The 14,800-nt window shown below is 40.7% G+C and overlaps 1 protein-coding gene across 8 annotated transcripts in view; it reads left to right on the top strand.

Moving 5' to 3' along the window:
- The window catches only part of TEAD1 (TEA domain transcription factor 1), a 241,338-nt gene that overhangs the window by 185,196 nt on the left and 41,342 nt on the right, over nucleotides 1-14,800 (top strand). For 3 of the 8 annotated variants that reach the window (XM_033928298.1, XM_033928296.1, XM_033928297.1), the window contains 3 exons: nucleotides 71-133; nucleotides 223-285; nucleotides 11,042-11,053. In XM_033928298.1, coding sequence (XP_033784189.1) covers nucleotides 71-133; nucleotides 223-285; nucleotides 11,042-11,053 — 138 coding nt within the window. The remainder of the gene's footprint in view (nucleotides 1-70; nucleotides 134-222; nucleotides 286-11,041; nucleotides 11,054-14,800) is intronic. The other 5 variants (XM_033928299.1, XM_033928300.1, XM_033928301.1 and 2 more) reach the window with 5 other exon arrangements.

Here is a 14,800-nt window from a genome sequence, read left to right as displayed (position 1 = left end):
ATATATTTTTAAAAAATTTGATTTCCCTTTTTTTTTTTTTTTGTTTGTTTTATAAATCTGAATACTGTAGGTGTCTAGTCACATACAGGTCTTAGCAAGAAAGAAAGTTCGTGAAATTCAAGCCGCCATTAAGGTAGGTTTGGTTTGCCCAGTTGTAGGGGGCTTTTTATCTCCATGGTTACAGGCTTCTCCTTTGTTTTCCTCCCTTCCCTTACCCTACAGGTGTCTAGTCACATTCAGGTTCTTGCCAGAAGGAAATCTCGCGATTTTCATTCCAAGCTCAAGGTATGCGCTTTTCTGCTTCTGGGCTCTTGGTTGCTATGCATTGCATTTCCTGTTTTCCATGGTGATCGGTGAATGCCTTGTGCTGTGATTCTTGTAACCTAGCACTCGTCGTGCATGTGACAGCTGTTTACCTTTCCAAGCGCCTAATCTCCTCCGTCTGTACTACCCAGCGCACTCAATTAACATTGAGGAAATCCAGTTTTAGTCAGGTTTCAGAACTACTCGACATTCAGTTAGAAGGAATTTGTTAAAAACCCTTACCGTTTTAACTGTAACCGTTCCGTGTCAGAATGCTGTCGTTTTTCTGAAAATGTTGTTTTTGTCTTGGTGCATGAACACGCTGTAATCGTTAACCTGGCATGCATTTTTATCCAGTTCTGAAAACATTTTAACTTGTGCTCTTGGAAATGCTTTCATGTAGTGTTAATATGTTGAGAATGATTTACTGATGCACCACGAACTTGCTAAAGCATCATAAACTTTTAATCAACATATTAGTTTCTGTCCCCCCCCCAAAAAAAAAAAAGAAATATTTATATTAACCTTACATTTTTATGGAAACTCTAGATGAGATAAATTTTTGTAAAAGCAGTTTGATACCTTTTTTAATGTTTTTCAGAGCGTTTGGTTTTTAGAAAATTTATTTTATCAATATATATGTTCTAAAAATATTTCATAAGGCAATTTCTAAATGGCAATTGGGGTGGATTAGGTGAGAAAAGGATGACCCCCTGCATTTCTCTAAATTGACCTAATTAGCACTTAATGTCTGAAACTTTGGCATACATGGATGCAATATCCCTGTTTTTCTCCTCTTCGTTTAACTGAAAACACATCCAGATTTTTGATTAATGAACAGCCAGAGTTAATAAAACATATACTTGCACTATTGTGTACATTAAAGGGATGAGGTAATCAATGTGGGCTATGATTATTAAATAGGTTATTTTACCACAAGTTGTGCTATTTTAGCACAGGTCCCAGCAGTGATGTAGCGAAGGTAGGGCGCTCCCCCGCTCCTTCCACGCCAACCCCACTCCGGCCCTACCATAACCCCGCGCCACACTCACGCCCTGCCTTCTCACCCCTGTACCTTTTTAAATTTTTGTCAGCGTAAGCAGCTTCTCAGACCTGCTGCTTGCGCTGTTGTTGTCTTGCCCTCTGACATCACTTCCTGGTCTCGTGACCTGGAAGTGATTCCAGAGGGAAAGGCAACAACAGCGCAAGCAGCAGGTCTGAGACGCTGCTTGTGCTGACAAAGATTTTAAAGAGGTATGGGCTGGGGACGGGGAATGGAGAGCGAAAGTGTGGCCCCCACCAAAAGGGCGCCTGGGGTGGTCTTGCCCCCGTACTACTTACTTCCCCGCCCCCCTCCTTAATACACCACTGGGTCCCAGTGTATATAATGAGGCCTAGTTACTAACAACTGGGGTTAGCAGTAAAATAACGTGTCTTAAGACAGCCCATGTTGATAACGTCCCCCCTTAATTAAAGAAAGAAGAAATGTCTCTAGAAAATCAAAATCACTGCTATATGTAATAGAAATGAGCCAAGTATTCGACAGTCAAACTATTGTGACATCACTAAGGCTGGCTTTTAGGCATTGGTAGAATGAGGCATTATGACATCACAATATCAGCTTTGGTTACCAAAGACAGAAATTCTTCACCCTAAGGGGGGGTGGGCAGAAGTTATCAACACAGGCTACTGTTAAGATGGGTTATTTTACCACTTAATAATTGGGGTTCACAGTAATGTAACACACCTTTAATAACTTCCCCTCCCCTAAAGTTCAGGTCCCATTGGTTAGCTTATGCTAGCACGATAGTAATGTTAGCTACAAATGGAATGGGATAATTTAGCAGTAAAAAAAAAAATGATAGTAGTGTCCTACAGTTGTATCTTTGTAAATAACAGCTAGTCACTATAGCAGACCCCCACTCCCTTTAAGCATCTTGTAATCATTACGCAGTGGGCAGCATGTTGGCAAAACTCTGTGGCTGTTGGTGGCTGGCTTCTTAGCTGCGCTGGCTGAGCAATTGGGTGAAGAATGATTAAGAATACTTAAACACACTGCTTCATTAACCGAGAGTGTGATAGGCAACAGTAACAATTTAATTTCTTTGGTGAAAAAAAAATATATACAGTGGTACCTCGGTTTACGAGTGTTTTGCAAGACGAGCAAAACATTTGCAAAATCGGTGCCTCGGAAACCGAGCATAGCTCGATTTATGAGCACCCCCCCTGCCTCGAACCGACACCCCCCCGACCCCCTCCTCCGACACGATTGGGCACCCACCACCGCTTCTTACCCTCATCTGGGCACTCTAGAAGATCGGACTCCTCGTCTCCTGGGCCTTGAGCATCTGAATATGCTCAAGGCCTGTGAGTTCACGTTCTGAACGTGAACGTGAACTCGCAGGCCTTGAGCATGCTCAAGGCCCAGCAGATGAGGAGTCTGATCTTCTAGAGTGCCCAGATGAGGGTAAGAAGCGGCGGTGGAGTGCCCAATTGTGTCGGGGGGATGTCGGATCATGTCGGGGGGTGCCCAATCGTGACGGGGGTGTCGGATCGTGGCGGGGGGGTGCCGGATCGCAGGGGGGGGTGCCTGATCGCAGGGGGGGCCTTCGAGGGGAGCAATGCCGGTTCTTGGGGGGGGGGGGGAAACGCTTCAAAGCGAGTTTCCATTATTTCCTATGGGGAAACTCGCTTTGATAAACGAGCATTTTGGATTACGAGCATGCTCCTGGAACAGATTATACTCGTAATCCAAGGTACTACTGTATATATATATCTTTAAAGTAATTTTAAAAGAAAATTGATGGTTAAAAAAAAAACCCATAAACACACACACACATCTATAGGAGTTGTGTGTATCCATGTATAATGTGATGAAATGATGAAACAGTTGAAATTTAGAAGAAAAAAAAAATGCTTCTTGATTCTTTACATTCTTCGTGTATGGTATGTTGCAAGGCGAGGCGGACCATTCAAGATTGTTTGTTCATGTTGTAAAAATTCCAATAAATCATAGAGATTCATAAGCTATGGTACTTTTTCAGGACTCGTGGAAACCTAATCCAAAGATTTTGAGATCTTGCAGAATCTTTCTTCATACGACCTACGAGATCTCAGAAACTCTCCTTCTGCAGGATTTTCTTTGGATTAGGTTTTACAGCCTCTGAGGAATCGAGTTTTCTCTAGGACTAGTATTTCTTTTTAGAATATTTTATTTGGGGGGGCTTCAGGCCCCTCTAGTGAAAGTTACATTTTTGTGAGGGTAGAAGAAGCCTTGCTTTCTTTCAAAGGACAATATTTGACTAGGTCGCTGCACCCTTATACCAAATTGTATTCATATATTGAAAAGAAAATGAACCTACCACGATACACACGTGTATAGTTTCCAGATTTACAGAAATTTAAGAGATTTAAAATACATTTTTTAAGTGCCAGAGGACCACATGTGCTTGGTGTTTTGAAATCTTTCATGTCTACATCCCACAATTATAGATATGTAAAAGATAGCTCTGTGTGCCTACAATGGATCCGGATAAAAGCCTTGGTAAAATTCTCTTTGATGTGAATGGGGACTCTGCCATTTTGAAATAACAATACCATGGATTAATTGCTCCTCATTAGGCAGCAAGTTGGGATAGCAATGAATGTACATTCTTTTGTTAGCATTGGCTATTGCCTTGGCTGACACAGCCAGCTTTTGTATTTGCTGCAGGCTTCCTTAATAACAAGAAAATTGGAGATCGGGGCTAGAAAATTTCAAGTGCTCTCTCTCCTTTTATTTGGAACAATTGTGTATTTTCCTGATCTGTTGTTCATCTTGGAACTTCAGTTCTTGCAACACTTGAATCAATGCATAGGAATAACTTCAGCAATTACATACCTTATTTAAATATAAGACCTATTTTCCAGCCATTAAATTTCTGTTTCAGCTGATCACGTTTTCCCCATAGCACTCCCAATAAAATGTCTGACTGACTGACCTATTTCTGTAAGTAATTTACCTCTCTTCATTCAGCTACATTTGTGCTCTGTGCAAATTTATAGATGGCTATATTAAGTCAAGAGTTTTTTTCACATATACCGTGTTTCCCCAAAAATAAGACGCTGTCTTATATTAATTTTGGGCCCAAAAAAGGCACTAGGTCTTGTACAATGATCATCTCCTCCACCCCAATTCTTCCTATTTCCTTTCTCTCCCCCACATGTACAGCATCTTTCCTCCCCTCTCACCCATCCTCTTGTGCAGCAGAACCCTTGCAGCTTCTATCCCTCCCTTCCCCTAAGCAGCATCTTTCTATCCCTCCCATCCCACCACTGCGCACCCTGCATCCCTCCTACCCTCCCACTCTGACCCTTTCATCTCTCCCTCCCATCCAAACCCCGACCACAAGCCGAAATACCTGGAAACAAACAGCAGTGTCAGCAGCACAGGCTGCATCGCGGCCTGTCCTTCTTACGTCCGGGCATTCCTCTGCTGCATCACTGATGATGTCATCAGCAACTGGGCACCGAATGGCCGGGCATGAGAAGGGCAGGCCATGATGCAGCCTCTGCTGCCATTTGTTATCAGGTATTTAGGTCTCGCATTTGTGGTTCGGATGGGAGGGAGAGATGGAAGGGTCGGCAGAGGGCATGCGGGGGGGGGGGGAAGTGCTGCTGCCGGCGACTAGGGCTTATTTTCAGGGGTATGGTTTATATTAAGACCTACCCCAAAAATCATGCTAGAGCTTATTTTCGGGGTAGGTCTTATTTTGGGGGAAACACGGTAGTATTTGAAGCTTGGCATGAACAATATTGTTCTTTGTCATTTAAAAAAAAAACCAAAACCCAACACCCCCCCAAAACCCATGGCTGAAAAAGTTTTGTAAAGACCAGATTTTCAGATAAACAACTCCTAATATAAATCATTAATATCTTATCCCATTGAACAATATCTTAACACATCAAATTCCCATCACCGAAAGGTGAAGATGATAAAATTTTAGACCCCCCCCCCCCCAGGACAGGTTTAAGAAGCACTGTTTTAGACCATCAACAGACTGTTCCTGAGAAGTTTTGCCTTTCCAAAATTCAGATTAAATTTTAAACCCTTTTTCATTTTTATCTGTAGGAGATCTACTGAAACATTTGCCCACTGTTTTCTGTTTCCTTTAGAATTAGATGTCCTCGAGCTAGGAATGGCCTATTGCTCCATTTCCCCCTCAGCAATTAAAGTATGTTCTAAAAGGGGTTTGTTTTGGGATTTTTTTTTATTTCTTTTTTTTTGTTTCAGGCTGCAAAACTTTGGAACTTCTTGCCCTTAGAATTAAAACTAGAACCTTCATACCATAGATTTCAGAAACTATTGAAGTCTTTTTTTTTTAAATTCTTAATTAATTTTCAAAATTACATTAAGTGTTAAATATATTCATTCACATTAACAATAAATACATCACTTACAAATAATCATTGATACATTTCATAAATTCTTATCCCTTCCCCTTTTTCATCCCTCCCACCCATATATTCCATTATCATATAAAACATATAATAATAAAATTCCCCCCTCCCTACACCTTAAGTTGATAAATATAAGGGAACCAATTTCAAATTAACCTTTACAATACTTTGTTAATGGTTTCTACACATCCTGAAACTTCTTAAAATATCCCCGTTGTAATGCAATAAACCTTTCCATTTTATAGATATGGCATAAAGAATTCCACCAGAAGTTGTAATTTAATCTCCTCCAATCCTTCCAATTATATGTAATTTGCTGAATGGCAACACCAGTCATTATGAGTAGTAATTTATTATTATTCACAGAAATCTGACTTTTTGCTCTCATTTCCATACCAAATATCACAGTATCATAGGATAATGCCACTGGGTTATCTAATAAATTATTAATTTGGTCCCAAATTGATTTCCAAAAATTCATAATATATGGACAGTGAAACAATAAATGATCTAAAGTTCCTACTTCCAGATGACAATGCCAACATCTATTAGACAAAGAACTATCTAATTTTTGTAACCTAACGGGTCCATAACGTTCTATGCAACAGAAAAAACCAAGTTTGTCTCATAGATGCCGACATCGTACATTTCATCCTCCAAGACCAAAGTGTTAAGTGGATTTAATAAAAAGAAATTAAAAAATGGTTTAAAAGATATTTGGAGCATTGAGATTAAGCATGAAATTACTGAAGTCTTTTCTATTTAGGAAGTTTTTATCTTTAACTGGGCGACATACTCTTTTAAAGGGATGAATTTTCCCTCACATGTTGAATTTTGATAAAACAAGGAAAATAAGTCCCTTGTATTTTATTTAGCATATATAAATTTTCTACTGGGAATGCCATGCAGATGTGCTCAGGAGGAAAATGGTCACTATTTAATTTCGCTTTCATAAATTTATAACCTACTACACACAGGGCTTTGTTTACTAAGGGGTGTTAACGATAAGTGTGCTCAAAAGGCTAAGAAGTCCATGGACTCGGCCTCTAGGCCCGGATTCTATATACGGTGCCGTCGGTAATGGCTGCCTTAAAAACGGCAACCAGTCATGGGTCGATCATGGGACAGTGCCTTTGCGAAAGGTAGGCACCGGAAATGTGGGCCAAGGTTTTTCAAGATCTACATTTCTAGCACCTACTTTTCACATGAGTAGCGCATCTGGAGGCGCTTTGTGACGCTAATGCCACTTCTGATGACATCCTCACAAGTATTCAATAGTGTTCAAAATCAAAATCAGAATCAAAATCAACATCAACAAAATAGTAAAACTTCCAGTGATGTGACTAAGAACTTCCACTATGGGATGTCAGATTGACCATATAGAGTAATATAACTCTTGGGCCTGTCAACTCTTCACTCATCCCAAATATTTTTTCATAATTAAAAATTTTTTTGTGTGCATTTTTTGCATTTTGTTCATTTTTCGATTCTTATATAGCTAGAATAAATTATGTAGTAAAAATAACTTAGCTTTTTTTTTTTAGCCGTAAGTATTATTTAGATCATGCTGTATATGTTTTCTCCAGCGTTGAAACAAACGCTCCCCTCTGCCAACGCGTTTCGCCACTCTTTATCAAGGCTGGGGGCACTAGGGAAAACACACAATTAATTCAGATTAAAAGAGGGAAAAAATAGTTCTGCTATAGGGATAGGAGTAAGAAGTAAGTTATAGAAATAGGTAGGGAGCACTGCTCAGGCAATAGGCCTGATGGGCCGCCGCGGGAGCGGACCGCTGGGCGAGATGGACCTCCAGTCTGCCTCAGTGGAGGCAACTTCTTATGTTTTTATGTTCTTTTCTAAACAGCAACTGAAAAAAGCACATACCTGCATAGCTGAGGATTCCTGTTTCTTATGCCAACCGGCATCTAAAAGATGGCCGCGGTGTCTTTGCACTCACTGAAATATCTCCCACCCCTGACGTCATATCTGGAGAATAATTAACTAAGATCAACTTGAGCTAACCAATCAGATGTTTCATTTAATCCCTCCGGAGCCATGGAGTTCAACATGAACATCCAGCGAATATTTGGGATGAGTGAAGAGTTGACGGGCCTAAGAGTTATATTACTCTATATGGTCAATCTGACATCCCATAGTGGAAGTTCTTAGTCACATCACTGGAAGTTTTGCTATTTTGTTGATGTTGACTTCTGATGACAGCCACACCTACAGTGGCATTAGGCGTCGTAAAGCGCCTCCGGAGGTGCAATTCTGACGCCGTTTTTTTTTTTTTTTTTTTTAAGGCTTTTTTCTTTTATAAAACAGCATTTTCAACTTAAGTTAGGCACCGCTAAGGCACTTACCGATTCCTACCTTAAGGCGCTGTTTATAGAATATGGACCTTAGTTGCACCCATTTAGACCATTGAAAACCAGGCCTAAATACTGGTACCTAACCCCCTCGTTTACTGAGGCTCGCTAAACGCTAATGGGTACATGTTAATCTATGGACGCATTAGCGTTTAGCGTGTGCTAATTCAATTAGTGTGCACTTAGTCAAAGAGGGTCTAAGTTGTGCTTGGTTTGGACTTATTCTATAACAGTGCGCCTACCTTTTTAGGATTGCCCACAACCTGCCCGTGCACCTCCACTGACTACACCCTTTTTTTGTGATTTGTGTCCAAGACTTTATGCACCCCAAATTTATACAGAATATATAATTTAGAAAGTTGTGCTTACAAATTCTAATTAGTGATGATTAGCTGGCGGAAGAAAAGAGCGCGAGTGGAGAGTGTAGTGTAGTGTTTAGAGCTTCAGCACCCTGAGGGTTGTGGGTTCAAACCCCGCACTGCTCCTTGTGACCCTGGGCAACTCGCTTAATCCTCCCATGCCCCAGGTACATTAGACAAGACTATGAGCCCCACTGGGGCAGATAGGGAAAATGTTTGAATACCTGATTTGTAACCCGTTCTGAGCTCCTTTGGGAGGATGGGCTACAAAAGAACCCCAAATAAATAAAGGATGATGTACACGAAATTGGAAATGTGCACTGATTTTGCGTACACAGCTTTGGTCACACTGTACAGAATCCGGCCCTTAAGGGAACAATTCTGTAACTGGTTACCTCTATTTAGATGCTCCAATGACTCATGGTAGAAGAGTATTGTATTAGAGAATGACACGGTGACAAAATTCATCACCGTTCCCGTCCCTGCGGATAATCACGGGAAATAATCCCATGTCATTTTCTAGTGTCTATTTCAACCTCGGTCCTTTTACACCAGCATTCTTCAAAGCAAAGCTTGTGGGTCAGTGGTTGTAGCCATTCATACTCTGATTCTTCCCTCTCTCCTTAAAGAATGACATGAAGATGGTTTCCCGCGGTTATCCACGGGGACGGGAACGGTGATGAATTTTGTCACCGTGTCAATCTCTATATTGTATGACACACCTGGTCATAGTCCTGTCGTAAGTGTGGGTGCCTAAATGTGATAGAGACATATGTAGCACTGGAAGCCTTGCCCATACTTTGCCCTTGTGTGTGACCCCCTTGATTAACATGCTATATAGGTTAGGCATGCCATTAGAGAATAGCGCTAAGGTGCCTGCTGGCATTTTGATAAGGAAGTGTTCACCTACATGCGTTAACCCCCCAGATTCTCGATATAGGTTGTCCAAAGTTGGGCAAGGAACCTAGATGTGCACCCAGAATAATTAGTCAATTGGGCTCTTAACAACCAGTTATTGATCTTAATTGGAGTTGATTGGCACTTTGCACTAATTCTGGATTTCCATGCACATCTGTCTACATGCTATTCTTCAAAGCAGCGTGCCCAAAATGTCTCGCACACAACCCAAAAGTAGACATGGCCATAGGAGGGCCATGGGCGGGTTGGTGCATTCCAGATATTTAGTGTTTTAAAATTCCAGGATTACATGCCCAACTTTCACGGCAGGATTTGCACCAAGGTTCAGCTGGCAGGAGTCCTTGCGTCCAACGTTGGGCACGGGAATGTGCTCTAACCGCTGTTCTATAAAGGATGCTTCTAGTGGAGAGAAACAGGGCTCCAGTCCACTGATGAATGTCAAGGGTCGCAAGGTTCAGGGATTTCTGGATGTGCATGAGACATTTGTATACAGCAGTGGTCTCCAACTCCAACCCTTTGCAGGGCCACATTTTGGATTTGGAGGTACTTGGAGGGCCTCAGAAAAAAAGAGTTAATGTCTTATTAAAGAAATGACAACTTTGCAGGAGGTAAAACTCTTTATAGTTTATAAATCTTTCCTTTTGGCTAAGTCTTGTAATTTATAGCTAAAGAGACTTATGATCAAGAAACTGTTTTATTTTACTTTTGTGATTATGATAAACATACCGAGGGCCTCAAAATAGTACCTGGCGGGCCGTGAGTTTGAGACCACTGGTATACTGTGAAGGCAGGATGCGTGCAAATCTGTTATGCACATTGATTAAGACAGAACTTCAGTGCTTCTTAGCCAGTCAGGTTTTCTGGTTTACCACATTAAATATGCAATGGCTCTGCATTCCTCTAGAGGGCAGTAGTTCTTAAACCTGTCCTGGGGGTGACCCCCGGCCAGTCGGGTTTTCAAGACATCCCTAATAAATATGCATAAGAGAAATTTGCGTGCCTTCTACCTACTTTTGTAGACAAATCTCACTCATGTACATTCATTATTTATTTAGTCAATTTTCTATACCATTCTCCCAGAGGAGCTCAGAATGGTTTACATGAATATTTTTAGGCACTCAAGAATTGTTCTCTGTCTGTCCTGGCAGGCTCACCATCTATCTAATGTACCTGGGGAAATGGGGGGATTAACTGACTTTGTCCAGGGTCACAAAGAGCAGCGTGGGTTTGAACCCCACAACCCCAGGGTGCTACGGCTGTAGCTCTAACCACTGTGCCACATGCTTCCACATAGAAATTAGAGAAGTTGTGCTTTATGCCGGTAGTTTTTATTTCCAGACACGATTCACATGTTGACATTCCATCTGTGCACTGATAAACTTGTCTATAGACTTGTTTTAATATTGGATATGCAGTTTATATTCATAATCCATGAGCCAATAAATAAATACAAATTTTAAAAATCAGGAAACTGTACAATGCAGCCATTTTTTTTTCTCCCGAACCCTCCTCCCTCACATAGCAGTCTCTGAGAAAACTTAGTGTATAGTAATTGGCAAATTGTTTTTCGTTTGTCATGATTCTAGTGATTTTTGACTTAGATTTGCTCTTGTGCACAAACACCTTTAATAAATTGTTTATTATTGTATCCAGGTAACAAACATGGTAAGTGTCTTCACTTAAGCCTGCTATTTTATTTTTTGGATTAGCTTCGCTTGGCAAATTGTTCAGTAAGCTTTTATTGTGTTTCTGCATTTTGCCATTAAGAGGAAGTATAAATGGAAGTGCTTGTTTCTGGGACTGTATATTAAAATGATCTTCTCTGAAATTTCAGGAGGTTAGAAACAGCATGTACACCTTGCCAGCATGCTTGCCAAAGTGCTAGAATTAATAAACTTGCTGATACTGCTTCTCTTTCTTCACCATGCACCCCCCCCCCTTGCCATATAGTAAAGGAAGAATCTGGGTTTTTCACTTATTTAATTTCAAATGTTATTTCTACAGATATTTTGTCTAAATTTAAGATGAACATATCGAAGTAAATAGACCAAATATTTTGCAGATATACAAAATAGAAACAGCTAACCACACCTATCCCCACCCCCACCCTCTACACCCATTCCCAAAGTCAGAAAATAAATCTAGTTTCCAATGGGGTTTTTAACAAAAAGTCACTGTAGCATTATTTAGACTCCTACTTCATGCCACTGGAGCGAGTGAAGCCCAACGGCGTTCCCAAGTATTTTGCAAGGACGACCCTCATTGGAAAATAGTCTCTTACATCCTTTCTCTCTAGGCCGGGGTTCTCAATTTTGGCCTCGGGGCACACCTAGCCAGTTGGGCTTTCGGGATATCCCCAATGAATATGCATGAGAAATTTGCATGCACGAACTCCATGGTATGCAAATTATCTCATGCATATTCATTGTGGATGTCCTCAACATCTAACTGGCTAGGTGTGACCCAACAGCTGGATTGAGAGCCCCTGCTCTGTGGTTACAAGGAAAATCAAATAAGGGTGCCATTACATTAACGGGGGTGCATCTGTTGACATCCAATTTAGCAGAATTCTGAGCCAATGAAGTTGCCCTCTGTAGAAATCCTCTTGACCTCTGTGGTGCTGGAGAAGGTACAACAAAGCGATCAAAAAGAACTGGAATAACGCGTAGCATAATTGTCCATAATTTCATAACAAGGGCAACTTAAAGTCCAAAAAGATGAAATGGATGGATGGATAGAGCCAAAACATATGACCCAAGGTGATGAAGGCTATTTACACTGTGAGCATGCTTAATTTCAGATTTTATTTGCAAAAGTCACCACCCCCTCCCCTTTACTAAGCCTTAGTAGAGGTTTCTACCACGACTTGGAGCGCTAAATGCTCCGGCGCTGGTCCCGCGCTCATAGGAATTCTTTGAGCATTGGAATAGTGCACTGAACTGCAGCACATAGGATTTCCTAGTGCATTCCTAAAATTATTTTTTTAAATTATACCTAATGCACCTCCAAAAATTGTATGCCAATAACGTGCACACCAATTAAATGAGTGTGGGGAGCACGTCGGTCGTCATGGAAACCAGCATACAGTTTTACTGCATCTGGTGTCAGCTGCAGAAAAATCAATATTTTGTGCTGAGATTGTACTGGGACCTGGAGGAGCATTGTAAACACACGTCATAGAACACGATGTAAGATCATTTGCATTTCTGAAACACCAAATGTATTTTCCATGTATAAATTATTTTGCTATATCATCTATCGGATGGAATTATAACAGTAGCATCTGTCGCATCTCACATTTGACAGACTGTCAGTTTTCAAAAAGTCAGACTTCATCTTCTGCCATTGTGGCCGCTCTGGAATCTCCCGATGATGGATTGAATGCCCGATACTACAGTGATTTTTGCAGGTGCACTGTTCACGCCAGAACGACTGGCACAGAGATCAAAACCATTAGAAACTAAAATAATAATAAATCTTTATTTTTATATGTAGCACCTCTCAGTTCTGTGCAGTTTACAGTAAAGAAAAGCTGTACAACACAGCGATAATACATCAGTAACATAGAAATTCATGCAAAATTGATAAAAACATCAGACAAATTTATCAAATAGATAAAGTTTTTACATTTTTCCTAAAATCTTAATAGGAATAATAATAATAATTTATTTTTATATACCACCATACCCGAAAGTTCTAGGCGGTTCACAACAATCAAGCGGAGTACATACAATGCAATATATACAATGCAAATGCATACATCAGATTAAAATCTTCTGAAGATTCAGCAAAATAAAATGCAAACTATATAAGGAAATACAAACAATTTAAAATAGGATGAAAAGTTAGGTTAAAAGAATAAACAACATTAAGATTCTAGCCTATTAAATAGTTGTGTTTTTATCTGTTTTCTAAAATCAAGGTAAGAGGAAGCTTCTAAAACAATTTTTGCAAGCCATATATTCATTTTGGCCGCCTGAAAGGAAAAGGTTCTCTCAAGGAACCTTTTATAATGACAGAGTGTTATTGAAGGATATGCAAACAGATGTACTCTTCGGGAGCTCTTATTAGAATAACTCAAGGCAAAATGAGGGATGAGATAGCCTGGAAGCATGCCATAAAGTGCTTTAAAGCAGATACATGAGAACTTGAATAATATTCTGGATTCGAATGGCAACCAAGGAGCTTACGACAGAAGGGCGAGATATGCTCCCGTTTTTTTAGACCAAAAATGAGGCGAACAGCCATATTCTGAAGGACTCTCAATTTATTGATAGTTTTCTTGAAAGCACCCAAATATATGATGTTACGGTAGTCTAATATACTTAAAATAGAAGATTGGACTAAGAAACGAAAAGAAGCTTCGTCGAAGTACTTCTTGATGGTACAAAGCTTCTAAAGTCTCTTAATTAAGCCACTTAAAGTTTTTACTCCATCTGCCTGCTTAAAATGTCCCTGTGCAATTTTGATCAGGACCATGCTAGTGTATTAAAACCCCAAACTAATCCCTCCCCTTCTTGCAAAACCACACAAGGTTTTTAGCGCCGGCCGGCGCTGCTCCGATGCTCATAGGAAGGAACTCTTTGACCATCGGAGCAGCGCAAAGCGTACAGCGTGCCGGCCGGCACTAAAAACCTCTTGTGCGGTTTTGTAAAGAGGGGGGAGGGCTAATTGAGAGAGGGAGGGGAGAAGGAACCGCTCACACAAGGTTCACCTCACCCTTAACATACACAGCTTGACTACTTAATACAGGGGTATCCAATGTCGGTCCTCGAGGGCCGCAGTCCAGTCGGGTTTTCAGGATTTCCCCAATGAATATGCATTGAAAGCAGTGCATGCAAATAGATCTCATACATATTCATTGAGGAAATCCTGAAAACCCGACTGGACTGCGGCCCTCGAGGACCGACATTGGACACCCCTGACTTAATATGACTGAGAAGATCTGACGGGTGAACCTGCTATTTACTGCAACAAACTAAGAGCCCATTGCAGTGGTAAATGCACCAAAGCCTATTCAGTTCCTGTGGGCTTCGGTGCATTTATTGCAGTAGCGTCACTAATGCAGGGTGCCGAGAAGTATGTCAGACTTGCTAAAGAACAACACGGCCTCAGTGAGCCAGTTACCAGCAGTGCCCAAGGGCAGAAGACTTCCGTCTGAAATGTACCTCTTTGAATACGTATAAAATAGAAATTTTGGTGACTTCAGGTTTCCTGTTTTCAAAGTCTCCTCCGGTCTGCGTAACTCTAAAAGAAATAACAATTCACTTATATACCGCAAACACCGTTAAGTTCTATGCGGTTCCCAGAGATTACCAATACAAATTTAAATAAACAGCCGGAATCTGACTTCCAAAAGATTCTATAAAAAGATGCGTCTTTAAAGTTTTTTCAGGGCTGAAAATGCAAAAT

Source organism: Geotrypetes seraphini, chromosome 19 (assembly GCF_902459505.1).
Source record: "Geotrypetes seraphini chromosome 19, aGeoSer1.1, whole genome shotgun sequence".
Taxonomy (NCBI): Eukaryota; Metazoa; Chordata; class Amphibia; order Gymnophiona; family Dermophiidae; genus Geotrypetes; species Geotrypetes seraphini.
This window is presented reverse-complemented; position numbering and strand designations above follow the sequence as displayed.